This window comes from Triticum urartu, chromosome 7A (assembly GCF_056163025.1).
Source record: "Triticum urartu cultivar PI428250 chromosome 7A, HENAU_Tu73, whole genome shotgun sequence".
NCBI lineage: Eukaryota > Viridiplantae > Streptophyta > Magnoliopsida > Poales > Poaceae > Triticum > Triticum urartu.
Genome location: NC_141879.1, coordinates 89,028,492 through 89,049,421, shown reverse-complemented (window position 1 = coordinate 89,049,421; position 20,930 = coordinate 89,028,492). Strand labels below are relative to the sequence as shown.

Genomic DNA, 20,930 nt, shown 5'->3' with positions numbered 1-20,930 from the left:
GGAGATACCCGTAGTCTACCTTTATAGTCACCCAGTTACGTTGTGACGTTTGGTATACCCAAAGCACTCCTACGGTATCCGGGAGTTACACGATCTCATGGTCTAAGGAAAAGATACTTTGACATTGGAAAACTCTAGCAAACGAACTATACGATCTTGTGCTATGTTTAGGATTGGGTCTTGTCCATCACATCATTCTCCTAATGATGTGATCTCGTTATCAATGACATCCAATGTCCATAGCCAGGAAACCATGACTATCTGTTGATCAACGAGCTAGTCAACTAGAGGCTTACTAGGGACATGTTGGTGTCTGTTATTCACACATGTATTACGATTTCCGGATAACACAATTATAGCATGAATAAAGACAATTATCATGAACAAGGAAATATAATAATAATGCTTTTATCATTGCCTCTAGGGCATATTTCCAACAGTCTCCCACTTGCACTAGAGTCAATAATCTAGTTACATTGTGATGAATCGAACACCCATGGAATTCTGGTGTTGATCATGTTTTGCTCTAGGGAGAGGTTTAGTCAACGGATCCGCTACATTCAGGTCCGTATGTACTTTACAAATCTCTATGTCTCCATCTTGAACATTTTCACGAATGGAGTTGAAGCGACGCTTGATGTGCCTTGTCTTCTTGTGAAACCTGGGCTCCTTGGCAAGAGCAATAGCTCCAGTGTTGTCACAGAAGAGCTTGATCGGCCCCGACGCATTGGGTATGACTCCTAGGTCGGTGATGAACTCCTTCACCCATATTGCTTCATGTGCTGCCTCCGAGGCTGCCATGTACTCCGCTTCACATGTAGATCCCGCCACGACGCTTTGCTTGCAACTGCACTAGCTTACTGCCCCACCATTCAAAATATACACGTATCCGGTTTGTGACTTAGAGTCATCCAGATCTGTGTCGAAGCTAGCGTCGACGTAACCCTTTACGACGAGCTCTTCGTCACCTCCATAAACGAGAAACATTTCCTTAGTCCTTTTCAGGTACTTCAGGATATTCTTGACCGCTGTCCAGTGTTCCTTGCCGGGATTACTTTGGTACCTTCCTACCAAACTTACGGCAAGGTTTACATCAGGTCTGGTACACAGCATGGCATACATAATAGAACCTATGGCTGATGCATAGGGGATGACGCTCATCTCTTTTATATCTTCTGCCGTGGTCGGACATTGAGCTGAGCTCAATTTCATACCTTGTAACACAGGCAATAACCCCTTCTTAGATTGATCCATATTGAACTTCTTCAATATCTTATCAAGGTATGTGCTTTGTGAAAGACCTATGAGGCGTCTCGATCTATCTCTATAGATTTTGATGCCTAATATATAAGCAGCTTCTCCAAGGTCCTTCATTGAAAAACTCTTATTCAAGTAGGCCTTGATGCTGTCCAAGAGTTCTATATCATTTCCCATCAAAAGTATGTCATCTACATATAATATGAGAAATGCTACAGAGCTCCCACTCACTTTCTTGTAAACGCAGGCTTCTCCATAAGTCTGCGTAAACCCAAACGCTTTGATCATCTCATCAAAGCGAATGTTCCAACTCCGAGATGCTTGCACCAGCCCATAAATCGAGCGTTGGAGCTTGCACAGCTTGTCAGCATTCTTAGGATCGACAAAACCTTCCGGCTGCATCATATACAATTCTTCCTTAAGGAAACCATTAAGGAATGCCGTTTTGACGTCCATTTGCCATATTTCATAATCATAGAATGCGGCAATCGCTAACATAATTCGGACGGACTTTAGCTTCGCTACCGGTGAGAAAGTCTCATCGTAGTCAACCCCTTGAACTTGTCGATAACCCTTAGCGACAAGTCGAGCTTTATAGATGGTCACATTACCATCCGCGTCTGTCTTCTTCTTAAAGATCCATTTATTTTCTATGGCTCGCCGCTCAACGGGCAAGTCAGTCAAAGTCCATACTTCGTTTTCATACATGGATCCCATCTCAGATTTCATGGCTTCTAGCCATTTTTCAGAATCCGGGCCCGCCATTACTTCTTCATAGTTCGAAGGTTCACTGTTGTCCAACAACATGATTTCCAAGACAGGGTTGCCGTACCACTCTGGTGCGGAACGTGTCCTTGTGGACCTTCGAATTTCAGTAGGAGCTTGATTAGAAGTATCTTGATCATTATCATTAACTTCCTCTCTAGTCGGTGCAGGCACCTCAGGAACATTTTCTTGAGTTGCGCCATTTCCCGGTTCAAGAGGTAATACTTCATCAAGCTCTACTTTCCTCCCACTTACTTCTTTCGAGAGAAACTCTTTCTCTAGAAAGGATCCATTCTTGGCAACAAAGATCTTGCCTTCGGATCTGAGGTAGAAGGTGTACCCAATAGTTTCTTTTGGGTATCCTATGAAGACGCATTTTTCCGACTTGGGTTCGAGCTTTTCAGGTTGAAGTTTCTTGACATAAGCATCGCATCCCCAAACTTTTAGAAACGACAGCTTAGGTTTCTTCCCAAACCATAATTCATACGGTGTCGTCTCAACGGATTTCGACGGAGCCCTATTTAAAGTGAATGCGGAAGTCTCTAAAGCATAGCCCCAAAAAGATAGCGGTAAATCGGTAAGAGACATCATAGATTGCACCATATCTAATAGAGTGCGATTACGACGTTCGGACACACCGTTACGCTGAGGTGTTCCAGGCGGTGTGAGTTGTGAAACTATTTCACATTTTCTTAAGTGTGTGCCAAACTCGTGACTCAAGTATTCTCCTCCACGATCTGATCGTAGAAACTTGATTTTCCTGTCACGTTGATTTTCAACCTCACTCTGAAATTCCTTGAACTTTTCAAAGGTTTCAGACTTGTGTTTCATTAAGTAGACATACCCATATCTACTCAAGTCATCAGTGAGGGTGAGAACATAATGATAGCCACCGCGAGCCTCAATACTCATTGGACCGCACACATCAGTATGTATGATTTCCAATAAGTTGGTTGCTCGCTCCATTGTTCCTGAGAACGGAGTCTTGGTCATTTTACCCATAAGGCATGGTTCGCACGTGTCAAATGATTCATAATCAAGAGACTCTAAAAGTCCATCTGCATGGAGCTTCTTCATGCGTTTGACACCTATGTGACCAAGGCGGCAGTGCCACAAGTATGTGGGACTATCATTATTAACCTTACATCTTTTGGTACTCACATTATGAACATGTGTAGCATCACGTTCGAGATTCATAAAGAATAAACCATTCACCATAGGAGCATGACCATAAAACATATCTCTCATATAAATGGAACAACCATTATTCTCGGATTTAAATGAGTAGCCATCTCGAATTAAACGAGATCCCGATACAATGTTCATGCTCAAAGCTGGCACTAAATAACAATTATTAAGGTTTAAAACTAATCCCGAAGGTAGATATAGAGGCAGCGTGCCGACGGCGATCACATTGACCTTGGAACCATTCCCGACGCGCATCGTCACCTCGTCCTTTGCCAGTTTCCGCTTATTCCGCAGCCCCTGCTTTGAGTTACAAATGTGAGCAACTGCACCGGTATCAAATACCCAGGAGCTACTACGGGCACTAGTAAGGTACACATCAATTACATGTATATCACATATACCTTTTGTTTTGCCGGCCTTCTTGTCTGCTAAGTACTTAGGGCAGTTCCGCTTCCAGTGACCGCTTCCCTTGCAATAAAAGCACTCAGTCTCGGGCTTGGGTCCATTCTTTGGCTTCTTCCCGACAGCTTGCTTGCCGGGCGCGGCAACCTCCTTGCCGTCCTTCTTGAAGTTCTTTTTACCCTTGCCTTTCTTGAACTTAATGGTTTTATTGACCATCAACACTTGATGTTCCTTCTTGACTTCTACCTCCGCCGATTTCAGCATTGAGAACAACTCAGGAATGGTCTTTTGCATCCCCTGCATGTTGAAGTTCATCACAAAGCTCTTGTAGCTTGGTGGAAGCGACTGGAGGATTCTGTCAATGACCGCATCATCCGGGAGATTAACTCCCAGCTGAGACAAGCGGTTATGTAACCCAGACATAGTGAGTATATGCTCACTGACAGAACTATTTTCCTCCATCTTACAGCTAAAGAACTTATCGGAGACTTCATATCTCTCGATCCGGGCATGAGCTTGAAAAACCATTTTCAGCTCTTCGAACATCTCATATGCTCCATGTCTCTCAAAACGTTTTTGGAGCCCCGGCTCTAAGCTGTAAAGCATGCCGCACTGAACAAGGGAGTAGTCGTCAACAAGTGTCTGCCAAGCGTTCATAACGTCTTGGTTCTGTGGGACGGGAGCTTCACCTAGCAGTGCTTGCAGGACATAATCTTTCTTGGCAGCTATGAGGATGATCCTCAGGTTCCGGACCCAGTCCGTATAGTTGCTGCCATCATCTTTCAGCTTGGTTTTCTCTAGGAACGCGTTGAAGTTGAGGACTACGTTGGCCATTTGATCTACAAGACATATTGTAAAATATTTTAGACTAAGTTCATGATAATTAAGTTCATCTAATCAAATTATTAATGAACTCCCACTTAGATTAGACATCCCTCTAGTCATCTAAGTATTACATGATCCGAGTTAACTAGGCCGTGTCCGATCATCACGTGAGACGGACTAGTCAACATCGGTGAACATCTTCATGTTGATCGTATCTTCTATATGACTCATGCTCGACCTTTCGGTCTTCTGTGTTCCGAGGCCATGTCTGTACATGCTAGGCTCGTCAAGTCAACCTAAGTGTTTGCATGTGTAAATCTGTCTTACACCCGTTGTATGTGAACGTCTGAATAAAACACCCGATCATCACGTGGTGTTTTGAAACAGCGAACTGTCGCAACGGTGCATAGTTAGGGGGAACACTTCTTGAAATTAGTATGAGGGATCATCTTATTTACTACCGTCGTTCTAAGTAAACAAGATGCAAAACATGATAAACATCACATGCAATCAAATAATAAATGTGACATGATATGGCCAATATCACATAGCTCCTTTGATCTCCATCTTGGGGCTCCATGATCATCTTGTCACCGGCTTGACACCATGATCTCCATCATCGTGTCTCCATGAAGTTGCTCGCCAACTATTACTTCTACTACTATGGCTAACGCGTTTAGCAATAAAGTAAAATAATTTACATGGCGTTTCTCAATGACACGCAGGTCATATAAAAGAATAAAGACAACTCCTATGGCTCCTGCCGGTTGTCATACTCATCGACATGCAAGTCGTGATTCCTATTACAATAGCATGAACATCTCATACATCACATATAGATCATTCATCATTCATCACAACTTTGGCCATATCATATCACAAACCACTTGCTGCAAAAACAAGTTAGACGTCCTCTAATTGTTGTTGCAAGTTTTACGTGGCTGAATTAGGGTTCTAGCAAGAACGTCTTCTTACCTACGTTAAAGCCACAACGTGATTTGTCAACTTCTATTTACCCTTCATAAGGACCCTATTCATCGAATCCGCTCCAACTAAAGTGGGAGAGACAGACACCCGCCAGTCACCTTATGCAACTAGTGCATGTTAGTCGGTGGAACCGGTCTCACGTAAGCGTACGTGTAAGGTTGGTCCGGGCCACTTCATCCCACAATACCGCTGAAGCAAGATAAGACTAGTAGCGGCAAGAAAGTTGACAAATCTACGCCCACAACAAATTGTGTTCTACTCGCGCAAGAAGAACTACGCATAGACCTAGCTCATGATGCCACTGTTGGGGAACGTTGCAGAAAACAAAAATTTTCCTACTCGTTTCACCAAGATCCATCTAGGAGTTCATCTAGCAACGAGTCATCGGATGCATCTACATACCTTTGTAGATCGCGTGCGGAAGCGTTCAAAGAACGGGGATGAGGAAGGCGTACTCGACGTGATCCAAATCACCGATGACCAGCGCCGAACGGACGGCACCTCCGCGTTCAACACACGTACGGGACGGGAGACGTCTCCTCCTTCTTGAGAGGTTGATGAAGATCCAGCAGCACGACGGCGTGGTGGTGGATGCAGGGCGTCACAGTAGCAGGGCTTCGCCTATGCTACAAGAGGGAGACGTAACGGGAGAGAGGGAGGCGCCAGGGGCTGGGGTATGAAGTCCCTCCTCTCCCTCACTATATATAGGGGTGCCAAGGGGGGGGGCGCCGGCCCTAGTAGATGGAATCTACTAGGGGGGCGGCGGCCAAGGGTGGGGGGCTTGCCCCCCAAGCAAGGGGACGCCCCCTCTAGGGTTCCCCCCCAACCCTAGGCGCATGGGCCCTTGGGGGGTGGCGCCCCAGCCCACTTTGGGCTGGGTTCCCTCCCACTTCAGCCCACGGGGCCCCCCGGGATAGGTGGCCCCACCCGGTGGACCCCCGGGACCCTTCCGGTGGTCCCGGTACAATACCGGTGACCCCGAAACTTGTCCCGATGGCCGAAACAGCACTTCCTATATATAATTCTTTACCTCCGGACCATTCCGGAACTCCTCGTGACGTCAGGGATCTCATCCGGGACTCCGAACAACATTCGGGTTACTGCATATACATATCTTCACAACCCCAGCGTCACCGAACCTTAAGTGTGTAGACCCTACGGGTTCGGGAGACAAGCAGACATGACCGAGACGACTCTCCGGTCAATAACCAACAGCGGGATCTGGATACCCATGTTGGTTCCCACATGCTCCACGATGATCTCATCGGATGAACCGCGATGTCGAGGATTCAATCAACCCCGTATGCAATTCCCTTTGTCAATCGATATGTTACTTGCCCGAGATTCGATCGTCGGTATCCCAATACCTCGTTCAATCTCGTTACCGGCAAGTCACTTTACTCGTACCGTAATGCATGATCCCGTGACCAGACACTTGGTCACTTTGAGCTCATTATGATGATGCATTACCGAGTGGGCCCAGTGATACCTCTCCGTCATACGGAGTGACAAATCCCAGTCTTGATCCATGTCAACCCAACAGACACTTTCGGAGATACCCGTAGTCTACCTTTATAGTCACCCAGCTACGTTGTGACGTTTGGTATACCCAAAGGACTCTTATGGTATCCGGGAGTTACATGATCTCATGGTCTAAGGAAAAAATACTTTGACATTGGAAAACTCTAGCAAACGAACTATACGATCTTGTGCTATGTTTAGGATTGGGTCTTGTCCATCACATCATTCTCCTAATGATGTGATCTCGTTATCAATGACATCCAATGTCCATAGCCAGGAAACCATGACTATCTGTTGATCAACGAGCTAGTCAACTAGAGGCTTACTAGGGACATGTTGGTGTCTGTTATTCACACATGTATTACGATTTCCGGATAACACAATTATAGCATGAATAAAGACAATTATCATGAACAAGGAAATATAATAATAATGCTTTTATTATTGCCTCTAGGGCATATTTCCAACAGTTTTGACCTCTTCCCTCATGTAAGGTGCGCATAGATCATTATTCATAGCGGCCGTCACTTTACGAGGTACATGGTCAATAACCTGTTGTATACCCTGGGTTCCCTCCGATGTATAGAGATGCTTATAAAAATTGTTTGCCATCACTTTTAACTCCGCCGGATCTGTTACCAATATCCCCAAAGCATTCTCCAAGGCTTTAATCATATTCTTCTTCCTTCTCAAGCTCGCACGGAGGTGGAAGAATTTGGTGTTCTTGTCTCCGGGCGAGAACCATTCGATTGGGCTCGTTGTCTCCACATTATTTCCTCTCGATGGAAGAGCTCAACAAGCCTCTCATTTATTTTTAGCTCAACATGCGTAGGGGCTGTTCTTTGCGGGTCGTTCTGGAGCTCGTGCAGCTTCTGCTTCAACTCTTGAATCTCCCGCCTGACGCTCCTGAAAGATGTCCTGCTCCAGGTTGTTAAACCCTTCGAAACTCGCATCAGCTTTTCATGAAGCTGCTGGACAGTCCCGCATGGGCCCCCAGCTGCCCATTCAGAGGAAACTATACCGGCCAGATCTTCATGTTGCTCCCACATCTTTTCATATTTAAAACAGTGTTTGCCCTTATTTCCCTGATTTTGTCCTAGATCCAAAAGAATCGGACCATGATCAGAAGTAGCTGCTGTATGGTGCTCCAGGCTAGCAGAAGGGTTCAGCACGAGCCAACTAGCACTCACCAGTGCTCTGTCCAGCCTACACCTTGTATATGTTCCTCCCACTACCTTCTTCTCAAAAGTCCAAAACCTTCCTCTGTACCCAATATCAATCAACATGCAAACATCCGTGGCTTCACGAAAGGCCTATATTTGTGCATTGCTGTGATTACCAATGCCAACATGCTCGTCCGGACGAAGAACCTCATTGAAATCCCCAATGCACAACCAAGGGAGAGAGCTTGAAGTGCTTATGTTTTTTAGAACATCCCATGTCTGGTGTCTAAGGTGGGTCTGGGCCTCACCATATACACATGTCAACCTCCAGGTCTCTTGACCCGGTTCCTCTATAGAAACATCCAAATGATAACAAGAGTAGCCCAAAATTTCAACTTTTATTGAATCATTCCAGAAAATACAAAGACCACCACTTCTACCTTGGCTATCAACTGCATATGCTCTATCATAGCCTAAATTACCTGCTAATGCTTCTACCCTGGATCCAACTATCTGAGTTTCAACAATACACAAAAGGGTAGGGGCAAACTTCTTCGCAAATTCGCGAAGCTCTCGGACTGTCGCGGTATTGCCCACACCGCAACAGTTCCAACACATAATACTCATTGGGCTCGGCGGCGCTCCTCGAAGGAGCCCGCCAAATTCTTAACTGCTGTTGCCTGAATCTCCTTGCCCTCTGCCTCCGTCTTGGATCTCTTCGAATCTCTGTTGGGCGGCGGGCTAGTTATGTTGCTCCCCGCTGGGACAATTGCGAGGGTACTAGCTGTATGGGCATCCGCCTGGTTCAACAGTGGCGCACTGGGGTTACTACCTGGCTCAGTTCTGACCCCCCTTTTCCTGCTCGGATCATCTACTGCCATGTCAGTCGAGAGCCATGCTGGATCTGATTCCTCTCTTTCATGGTTATTGCCCATATCCTCCCTTTGGCTGACATTGCTCCGGCCTCCCCTTCTGCCACCTCAACGGCCCCGGTTCTCACCTAGACCTCTTCCCTGCCTCATCGTCCATGTAGCTCGCAGTTCCTTGAATACCAAAGCTGAGATGGGATGAATCTCGTTGCCGTGTTCCTTGAAGACATGCCCTAAGTGCCCACACACCGCACACCAATCCGGCAAACGTTCATACTTGACCCTGTAGATCTGTCTTTTCGTGTCCCTAATGAGAGACACTGCATTCTTTAGTGGCTTGTGCACGTTGATGCTGACCCAAACACGGTAGAAATTACCCGTGAAGTCATGAGAAGATGTCTCACAATACAGAACTCCCACTTTGGCTGCCAAAGAAGGAACTAGATGGGCAAACAGATCCGGAACGTCATGGATTTGAATCCATATATCTAATGTATCCAAACTTCACCTTCGATGGTTGTGTCACCCCATCATAGGGTTGGATAATGACTGCATTACCACGAAAATTCCATGGCCCCTCTTGCATTACCCGCTCCCAGTCCGCGAGACACCTGAATTGCATCGTGTACAGGTTTGCTTCAAGAGGTTTAAAATTTACTTGTTGCGCCAGATCCCACGCAGCTCTCATGTTCCTGAAAAACCAAACCTGGCTGTAGGGTTTGTCAATGTGCACATGCGCTATCGCGATCCACCTGGTAGCATCAGCAGGAACAACGTCCTCGTCGACCACTACATCATCCATGTTGTCTTCCCGGAGTCCAAGTTCCTCCATCAACTTCTCGATCTCTGACGCAGATGAGGAGCCACCGGCTGTCGCCGACCCGCCCCCAGTTTCCGCGGCCATCACTTCAACCCTAACCCGATCTGAGAACTCCCGGGTGTTTGTGACCAACCTAACCCGAGCCAACTCTGCAGGAGGGAAGACGCCAGGACCAGGATGCCCCGACGCTCCCCCGGCGCAGATCGGAGGGAAGGAAACAGACGGATCTCAACGACGGCTTAAGTCGCCGCCGAGAGGAAGAAAACCCTAGCGGGAGGGAAGACTTTTCTTGGACGGACAGAACAGAGCAGTGTTTGTGTTATGGACGTTTAGGGGTTGTGGACGTTTAGGTGGGGTGGGTCATAATTGCGCGGGCTTCGGGACGTAAACGGCCCACCTAGTGCCGAAAGCTGAGCCTTGAATAAATACTCTGCCTTGGCGCCCAACGTAACCGTCTCAACCAACCAACAGCTCTCGCTTCTTCTCTTCTCCGCCTCGCCGCAGCGCCAAGAAACCAAGAACCCACCCATCATCATCCCCACCTCTCCTTCCCCGCGCGCCTCTGCTCTCCATCTTCACCGGCGACCGATGGAGCAGTTCCATCACGGCCACCACGTGCGGCTGCGCTGCCGCGTGCACGGCACCTTCGGCTCGTACCTGCATGCCGTCGTGGACGGGCATGGCGTCTCCCTCCACCACTGCGGGGTGTCTATGAACGAGGCTTGGGCGGTGCACCGGCACCCGGGCAGAACGGACAGTACCTGCTCCTCCACAGCGCCGCCTACGGCCGCTACCTCGCCGCGACGGACATGCCGGCGCGGCGCGACCATTGCGGGCTCCGCGTCGAGCAGCGCAACTACAACCATCCTTAACTGGAGGCAATGCTTTGGCAGGCCATCCGGGAACCGCATACTTGAACGTCGCCGACCTCGTCATGTGCCTCCCCACACGTGATGGCCGGCTTTTTCCACTCGTCGTCAACCTGCCGAGAAACCACCAGACCCTCCACATCGTCGCCGTCATCGTCGGGACGCCTGGTGAGAGCCCTTCCATATCCTCAACTTCGAGTTTCATGTCAGTTGATTGCCTGTGTTTGAACATTTTGGGTGTAGTAGTCTGAACTCTGAAAAACAGATTACTGAAACCGGGTTGGTCTGAAACTTTTGATAATCTGTTTCAGACTTTCAGCTAGGAGTTAAGACTTGGAACTAGTCTGAACTGCTGTAGGATTATAGACATCAGTGTAAGTTGCTGAATTAACAGGTACGACATTGTGCTGCCTGTTGGGTTTATGGACAGATGCTAGAAGGTTGTCTGAACATAGTTGTTCATTGTGGGTGGGGAATCATTTCATAAGTAAAAAATCTACACTGAAACTTGACTCAGATGATTCAGTTCTTTAGTTTAATACTCCCTCCGTCCGGAAATACTTGTCCTAGAAATGAATGTATCTAGATTTATTTTAATTATAGATATATCCATTTTATCCATTTCTAAGACAAGTATTTCCGGGCGGAGGGAGTACGATATATGCCGCTAGTGGTAGAAGACCCAAATAAGTTCAGTCTTCCTAGTTCAGCTTCAGTTCTTTAGTTGCAACTTGAAAACCCAAATCAGTTCAGTCTTCCTAGTTTGGCTTCACGTAGAAGATAATGATTTCTATTTTCCAGCCTACTGTAATAGTTTCGAGTTCTGAAACTGTTTTAAGGTTCTCACAGCGGATAAATTCTCCTAAATTACTTGCAGTCTTCCTTTTGGATAAGCCGTGTACAAACATTTTCTTTTCTCTAAATTATTGCCTGATCTTCTATTAATCGGCGTACTTTTTATATATTAAATTTGTGTTTCAAAATCCAAATTGTATCTTTTGTGATTCGACTTAACTATGAAAAACGATGTGAAATTATTTTTTCCAATAAATGTTGATACTACATGTAAGGATTTCAATTTTAAATCAGAGTGGTGTGATTATGGCTATAGTGCAGGCTTACAGTGTACTCCCTCTGTTCCTAAATACTTGTCTTTCTTGGCATTTCAACAAGTGACTACATACGGAACAAAATGAGTGAATCTACACTTTAAAATATGTCTACATACATCCATATGTAGTAGCCATTTGAAATGTTTAGAAAGACAAATATTTAGGAACGGAGGGAGTAGTTAATTCTGGAGACAGCAAAAGGTTAGCAAATGAATACAGATCGAAGCGAGCGAGGTGGAGTTGTCACATATGTCACGTCATTTGTTAGGTGAAAATGTTGGTAGGTCAAGTGACCATTTGCGGCACGCTGTGTACTGAGGCGACTCTCCAAACGCATAATACACCGTACACATATCTTCAACCTGGGCACTGGGAGAAGAAGCTGCGCCAGCTCCAGCGCTGCACACGAGTTCCTATATGGCGCGTCGGTCGCCGTGTAGCACCGTAGCGCCTACCCCCCCCCCCCCCCCCCCCCCCGGTCTTTCCTTCTGTTATCGGGCCGGTTTTGGGAAGGTTCTAGAACCTTCTCAGAACCAGTTCTTATGTTTTTCATATTTTCTTTACTGGTTTTTTCTGTTTTTCTTCTTCTTCTTCACTTTTTGATTATTTTTCGCATTTTTTATTTTGAATTCATTAACAACTTTTTTGTTTATCAAATTCAAAAAATGTTCAACCATGCAAAAATGTCAAACGTGTTCATCAGATTTAAAAAAATGTTCATAAACATTCAAAAGTTGTTCATCAAACTAAACAAATGTTCATCGGTTTTCTTTTTTTTTCGTTGATTTTTTTGTTCATCACATTCAAAACATGTTCATCACATTCAAAATTTGTTCATCATTTTTTCGAAAAAATGTTCATCAAATGCAAATTTTCTTAATAATTTTTTCCAAAAAATTTCACTAACAAAAAATTTGTTCTTGAAATTAAAAAAAATGTTCATCAAATGCCAAATTTGTCCATAGATGTTGAAAATATGATCATCATATTCAAAAAAAAATATTCATTCCTTTGGAATAATGAACATTTTTTACAAAATCGTGAACATTTTTCAAATTCATGAATAGTATCTTAAATCGAAGACAATTTTTTGTAATCGTGAACATATTTTGAGAATTCGTGAACATTTCACGAATGCATGAACTTTTTTTGAAATTATGTTTTTTTTTAAATTCGTGAACATTCTCTAAATTTTTGAATATTGTTGGTAATCATGAACATTTTTTGCAAATTCGTGAACATTTCGCGAATTCATGAACTTTTTTGAAATCATGAACATTTTTTAAATTCGTGAAAATTTCGCAAATGCATGAACTTTTTTGAAATCATGAACATTTTTTTAAATTCGTGACCATTTTCTAAATCTGTGAACATTTTTGGAATTCTGAGCATCTTTTTGTAATAATGTTTTTTCTCGAAATCATGGTTATTTTTTTGAAAATTAGCAACTTTTACTGAAATTTAGAAGCTGTTGATATCCTGAATTATTGAAAAAAGAAGAAAAAACGCAATGGAAAAGATGAAAAAAAAAGGTGTCGTGTCGGCCGCACATTGTCCGGCTCAGAAGGACGCGAATGGGGACCTCCCCTTGTCCACCTGGGAGGCAAGAAGCCTGTTGGGCGCCCCTTTGGACTAGCTGGAGGCAGCCCAATTCGGTAGCTGGCTGTAACGAGCCCGAAAAAAAAACAAGAGAGGATGGGCTGTACATGGTGATGGCTCGGGCTTCTGCTCCTGGCTCCGGTAGCTGTCTCAGCTGTCCGCCACGTGTCGTGCTCTATGCGCTTCCTCTGGATTTTGTTGTTTTTTTCAATTTTTCGGCCGTGTTTTCGGCTTTTTAAACAAAATTTTCAGAGTTTTTCGACGTTTCGGGTTTCCACCGGTCTTCCTTAACTTTCGCGAGAGGCACGGTTTTGCTTTCGTCAAAGTCACGGCCGTGTCTATCGGAAACGAAAAAAACATGTTTTCTGTTTTTTTTCCTTTAGTGAGAGGCACGGTTTTGCTTTCGCGAGAGGCACGGCCGTGCCTCTCAGAAACGAAAAAAACGCGTTTTCTGTTTTTTCCTTTCGCGAGAGGCACGGTTTTGCTTTCGCTAGAGGCACGGCCGTGCCTCTCGGAGACGAAAAAACGCATTTTCTGTTTTTTTCCTTCCGCGAGAGGCACGGTTTTGCTTCCGCGAAAGGCACGATTGTACTTTCGCGAGAGTCACGGCCGTGCCTCTCAGAAATGAAAAAAAAAGTGTTTTCTGTTTTTTTTCCTTCCGTGAGAGGCACGGTTTTGCTTCTGCGAGAGGCACGGTTGTAATTTCGCGAGAGGCATGGGCGTGCCTCTTTCAGAAAGGAAAAAAAAAACCCGTACTTCCGGTATGGTTTTTTTGTCCTTTTATTGTGAAAAAGTTCGTCAAAACTTATCAACATGGAATCTAGTTTTGAAAATCTAGACGTGAGGAATCCATCATGCGTAGGTGGGAGTGATCTTTGTAATGAGTACTCCTTAATTAGTGATTTTGGTGTGTTGCTGTTTCATTTTGTTCGTTCATTTTTTCTTTGGTTTTTCTTCTGCCTGCTTCATGTTTTTCTTGTTTTTGGTTTTTTTAACTTTCTTTGTTTTTTCTTTTCCTTTCCATTAATACATGGTGAACAGTTTTATTTGTGCTCTATGAACAATTTTTATGTGTCTGTTTCTATTCCTTCCTTTTTTGTTATTTTTCTTCGTGTATTATACAAAGTTCATTTCATGTTTATATAGAAAAATGTTCATCATATATCTAAGGAAATGCTCCCCTCTATTAAGAAATTTTTCAACATTTTTTAGAAAATGTTCATTGTGCATGTCCAAATTGTTTGGCGTATATCACAGAAATGCTCGATTTTTATTCAAATATTGTTCAGCATATATCATAGAAATGTTCAGTGTATTTAAATATTGTTTGGTGTATGTCAGAAAAATGTTCAGTGTATATTACCAAATTGTTCAATATATATATTTAGCTTTTTCGTAATATATAAAAAATTCAAAAAGGATTCAAAATTTGTTCACTTTTTAAAATTGTGTCAATTCAAAAAAATTGGATTGTTTTTGCAATTTCGAATTTTTCCCAGAATTTTAAATTCTTTATATCTGTCAAAATTTGTTCGGAATTTTAAATTATTTGTTCACAGTTTTCTTGAATTGTTAAAAAAAAATCAGAAGAAGTTCGATAATTAAACTGAACAGGTCGATTGGTTAAGTCTTTGAGGTCACGAGTTGGAGCTCTCGCTCCTGCAGGTATTTCTTTCGATTTTTTTACACGCTAAAGTTCTTAACCTCTTAATGGGCCAGCCCATCTGCGTCGAATTTCAGCGGAAGCTCGACCCTTTGCCTCCCGCGAGCGGCAAATAGGAGCTCTCATGGGATCGCTGCTCCTGGTGGCTGGTGGCGGGAGTAGCACCGCTGATCACAGGATTCGGCGGGAACGAGACCGCCAGTCCGGGATGGCTGGATCTGTAGTCGGAGGGGAGAATCCGGCCAGCGAAAAAGGGAAGCGGGCGTGACGGTGCGACTAGTGGCGACAGTGAGGGTTCGAGATGGAGAGCTTGATCTTGTAGCCCTCCGCAAGGTGCCTACGTTCAGTTCTGCGGCCGCTGACGCCTCTGTTGTGACGCCCCCAGTACGGTGACGTTGGACTGCATGGCACCGGCGGCAGGGTCCGTGAACTGGTTGCGACGAAGTGTGGTGGCTGATTGCATAACTGCCGTCGGTCAGCCAGTCCGCCCTTCTGCATCTGCCCAACACGGGTGCCATGGGCTGCGCCGTGAGTGGCTAATTCAACCCGGACTTAGCGACAAGAGAAACCTCGTCTTGGCGAAACGGACAGGGTCACATGGCTGCCTCCGTACGAAACCGTCGACGGTCTTGCGTACATCAGTTCTCATTGGAACTGGTCGGAGGCGTCGCAACATGAGGGCCATTGGGCGAGTCGTCGATTGGCCGGTGCTGGGACGGAGGCGCCAGCGGAAGACATGGAAGCACTCAAGTTTCCATCGATCCGGTCGTCGCACGTACGAAAGATTGGGCACGGGATGCTCGCCAGATTGGCCGGTGGGTCTACACTCTGCAGGGCCTCCAGGTTGGGCGGTCGCTTCCCGGCGACTAGTGCAATTGATAAGGGATCATGTGCACCTGTGTTGCTGTCCTCAATGTTGTTTGATGAGAAATCATTCTTCTTCATCTTAGGAAACTAGTATAGAAGAAGTGGGTCTAGTGGGTTCCCGGTGGGTTAACTAGGATAGCCCATCATTTTTTTGTTGTGTTTCACCGGTGCTGGCCCACTAAACACTTTTAAGTGGGATCGGAAGATGAGTCCCACCGGAGTTCTAAAAAAAAAGGAAGATGAGTCCCACCACAACCCACCCCCACCTGCAGCCTGAAGCGAGAGGGAAAGCGAATCGTTTTCCTGACGGTGGCAAACTCTTGTAAATAACGGTGGCAAACTCTTGTAAATAAGTGAAACTTCGGATCCTGTTCAATCGAGAAGCTCGGTTTTCTCTGCTTCTCAAAAATGCACTACGGTCCAAGGCAGCTTCCTGAAGTCAATTTCACAGAGCAAATGCATTTGGCTACGTTTTCACTTTGGAGTTTGTGAAGTTAAGAGTTGGAGAGGTTCAAAACAACCTAAATTGCCAATAATCACCACAATTGTATCCGACGGTGCCAAAAAACACCGTTTTCATAAAAGTTCACCGGAAACACCGATTTTAAGTAATTGAGTTGCCGAAAGCACTAACTAGTCGATTGACCACATATTGACAGAAAAACTGACAAGCAGGGCCCACGAGTCAGGGTCACATGCCAAAGGCAAACGACTGGGATGACGACAGTTATTGCAGATGTGTGGGACCTGTATCTCATATAGGAACAAAAAAAGAGAGAGAATAAGAATATCCGACATGGCGTGGAGCCACGCCTCTCTCTTTGTCCCGCGTGCGCGACGGCATCGTTAGCGGTGCGCGCATGCCTCAAGCACGTCGTGGTGGGGTGGCTGGCTCCCAGGGATGGTCGCCGGCGGGGTCCTACTCCCGGAGGTCTTTGATGCACGAGCACATCCTTGATGTCCCTACGCACGGAGACGTCGGTGAGCTTAGTACATGTGTACTGGAGGCCAGCTTTGTCTGTGGCACGAGCATCTCGGCTACCGCTCGAGGCGGCAACCCCTGGCTAGCGGGGGCTCTCGGGCTGCAGCGGGCAGGCAGGGGCCCCATGGAGGAGCGCTCAAGTCCGTCCCATGAGCTCTCGTCGGCATGGGCATGGAGCTCGCAGCAGCATTCGCAGCAGTAAGTCGGCGGTCGAGAGAGTCGAGGCGCAACGGTGCACGCGTGGGCAGCGGCCCTGACGGGGAGGGAGTCCCAACCGCCAACGGACCAGCTTACCTCCTTCTCTATCTACTTCCTCTCCGAGTTGGCTTTGCAGCTGATGCCGGCGTTGAGCAGCAGTTGCTCCATCATATACCTCCTCGGTGGCATCGTCGCCCCTCGCGCTGCTCAGAAGGTGTTCAACGAAATGCCTGGGAAGGCTGAGGAAGAGAGAAACTCCGTCTCCCGCATCTGTTTTCCCTTTGCCATATAATCGCTAACAGTGGCCCCGCCCGTCAGTTTTTCAGTCAAAACGAGGTCAATCGAACGATTAGTGCTTTCGGCAACGTGATGACTCAAAATCGGCGTTTTTACCAATTTTTTTATGAAAACGGTGAAGGAAATATGCCCTAGAGGCAATAATAAAGTTATTATTTATTTCCTTATATCATGATAAATGTTTATTATTCATGCTAGAATTGTATTAACCGGAAACATGATACATGTGTGAATATATAGACAAACAGAGTGTCACTAGTATGCCTCTACTTGACTAGCTCATTGATCAAAGATGGTTATGTTTCCTAACCATAGACATGAGTTGTCATTTGATTAACGGGATCACATCATTAGGAGAATGATGTGATTGACTTGACCCATTTCATTAGCTTAGCACTTGATCGTTTAGTTTGTTGCTATTGCTTTCTTCATGACTTATACATGTTCCTATGACTATGAGATTATGCAACTCCCGTTTACCGGAGGAACACTTTGTGTGCTACCAAACGTCACAACGTAACTGGGTGATTATAAAGGTGCTCTACAGGTGTCTCCGAAGGTACTTGTTGGGTTGGCGTATTTCGAGATTAGGATTTGTCACTCCGATTGTCGGAGAGGTATCTCTGGGCCCTCTCGGTAATGCACATCACATAAGCCTTGCAAGCATTGCAACTAATAAGTTAGTTGCGGGATGATGTATTACAGAACGAGTAAAGAGACTTGCCGGTAACGAGATTGAACTAGGTATTGAGATACCGACGATCAAATCTCGGGAAAATAACATACCGATGACAAAGGGAACAACGTATGTTGTTATGCGGTCTGGCCGATAAAAGAACTTCGTAGAATATGTGGGAGCCAATATGAGCATCCAGGTTCCGCCATTGGTTATTGACCGGAGACGTGTCTCGGTCATGTCTACATTGTTCTCGAACCCGTAGGGTCCGCACGCTTAACGTTACGATGACAGTTTTATTATGAGTTTATATATTTTGATGTACCGAAGGTTGTTCGGAGTCCCGGGTATGATCGCGGACATGACGAGGAGTCTGGAAATAGTCGAGACATAAAGATCGATATATTGGACGGCTATATTCGGACACCGGAAGTGTTTCAGATGATTTCGGAGAAAACCAGAGTGCCGGAAGGGTTACCGAAACCCCCCGGGGAAGTATTGGGCCTTAGTGGGCCTGAGGGGAGAGAGAGGGCAGCAGCCCATGAGGTGGCGCGCCCCCTCCCATGGGGAGTCCGAAATTGGACTAGGGGAGGGGGGCGCGGCCCGTCTTTCCCTCTTCCTCTCCCTCTCTTTCCTTCCCCCTTCCCTCTTCCTAGTTGGACTAGGAAAGGGGAGTCCTACTCCTACTAGGAGGAGGACTCCCCCCTCCTTGGCGCGCCTCAAGGGCCGGCCGGCCTCCCCCCTTTCTCCTTTATATACATGGGCAGGGGGCACCTCTAGACACACAAGTTGATCTTCGTGATCGTTCTCTTAGCCGTGTGCGGTGCCCCCCTCCACCATAATCCTCGATAATATTGTAGCGGTGCTTAGGCAAAGCCCTGCGACGGTAGAACATCAAGATCGTCACCACGCCGTCGTGCTGACGGAACTCTTCCCCGACACTTTGCTGGATCGGAGTCCGGGGATCGTCATCGAGCTGAACGTGTGCTAGAACTCGGAGGTGCCGTAGTTTCGGTGCTTGATCAGTCGGGCCGTGAAGACGTACGACTACATCAACCACGTTGTGCTAACGCTTCCGCTTTCGGTCTACGAGGGTACGTGGACAACACTCTCCCCTCTCGTTGCTATGCATCACCATGATCTTGTGTGTGCGTAGGGAATTTTTTGAAATTACTACGTTCCCCAACAGTGGCATCAGAGCCTAGGTTTTATGCATTGATGTTATGCACGAGTAGAACACAAGTGAGTTGTGGGCGATATAAGTCATACAGCTTACCAGCATGTCATACTTTGGTTCGGCGGTATTGTTGGATGAAGCGGCCCGGACCGACATTACGCGTACGCTTACGCGAGACTGGTTCTACCGACGTGCTTTGCACACAGGTGGCTGGCGGGTGTCAGTTTCTCCAAATTTAGTTGAACCGAGTGTGGCTATGCCCGGTCCTTGCGAAGGTTAAAACAGCACCAACTTGACAAACTATCGTTGTGGTTTTGATGCGTAGGTAAGAACGGTTCTTGCTAATCCCGTAGCAGCCACGTAAAACTTGCAACAACAAAGTAGAGGACGTATAACTTGTTTTTGCAGGGCATGTTGTGATGTGATATGGTCAAGACATGATGCTAAATTTTATTGTATAAGATGATCATGTTTTTTAACCAAGTTATCGGCAACTGGCAGGAGCCATATGGTTGTCGCTTTATTGTATGCAATGCAATTGCGCTGTAATGCTTTACTTTATCACTAAGCAGTAGCGATAGTCGTGGAAGCATAAGATTGACGAGACGACAACGATGCTACGATGGTGATCAAGGTGTCGCGCCGGTGACGATGGTGATCATGACGATGCTTCGGAGATGGAGATCACAAGCACAAGATGATGATGGCCATATCATATCACTTATATTGATTGCATGTGATGTTTATCTTTTATGCATCTTATCTTGCTTTGATTGACGGTAGCATTATAACATGATCTCTCACTAAATTTCAAGATAAAAGTATTCTCCCTGAGTATGCACTGTTGCCAAAGTTCGTCGTGCCTAGACACCACGTGATGATCGGGTGTGATAAGCTCTACGTCCATCTACAACGGGTGCAAGCCAGTTTTGCACACGCAGAATACTTAGGTTAAACTTGACGAGCCTAGCATATGCAGATATGGCCTCAGAACACTGAGACCGAAAGGTCAAGTGTGAATCATATAGTAGATATGATCAACATATTGATGTTCACCATTGAAAGCTACTCCATTTCACGTGATGATCGATTATGGTTTAGTTGATTTGGATCACGTGATCACTTAGAAGATTAGAGGGATGTCTTTCTAAGTGGGAGTTCTTAAGTAATATGATTAATTGAACTTAAATTTATCATGAACTTAGTCCTGATAGTATTAGCATATCTATGTTGTAGATCAATAGCTCGCGTTTAGCTCCCCTGTTTTATTTTTGATATGTTCCTAGAGAAAATTAAGTTGAAAGATGTTAGTAGCAATGATGCGGATTGGATCCGTGATCTGAGGTTTATCCTCATTGCTGCACAGAAGAATTATGTCCTTAATGCACCGCTAGGTGACAGACATATTGCAGGAGCAGATGCAGACGTCATGAACGTTTGGCTAGCTCAATATGATGACTACTTGATAGTTTAGTGCACCATGCTTAACAGCTTAGAATCGGGACTTCAAAGATGTTTTGAACGTCATGGATCATATGGATGTTCCAGGAGTTGAAGTTAATATTTCAAGCAAATACCCAAGTTGAGACATATGAAGTCTCCAACAAGTTCTATAGCTAAAAGATGGAGGAGAATAGCTCAAGTAGTGAGCATGTGCTCAGATTGTCTGGGTACTACAATCACTTGAATCAAG

The 20,930-nt window shown here is 45.6% G+C and overlaps 1 protein-coding gene across 1 annotated transcript; it reads right to left on the bottom strand.

Moving 5' to 3' along the window:
• Positions 1-7,634: 7,634 nt before the first annotated feature.
• LOC147958119 (uncharacterized) lies at positions 7,635-8,231 on the bottom strand. Its single transcript, XM_087531965.1, has one exon. It carries the CDS (start codon positions 8,229-8,231, stop codon positions 7,635-7,637), a length of 597 nt encoding a protein of 198 aa, XP_087388091.1.
• Positions 8,232-20,930: the final 12,699 nt, after the last annotated feature.

Bases quoted from the DNA above. Each gene is read 5' to 3' on its own strand.
- LOC147958119 (XM_087531965.1), bottom strand. From the start codon at position 8,231: ATGTTGATTGATATTGGGTACAGAGGAAGGTTTTGGACTTTTGAGAAG.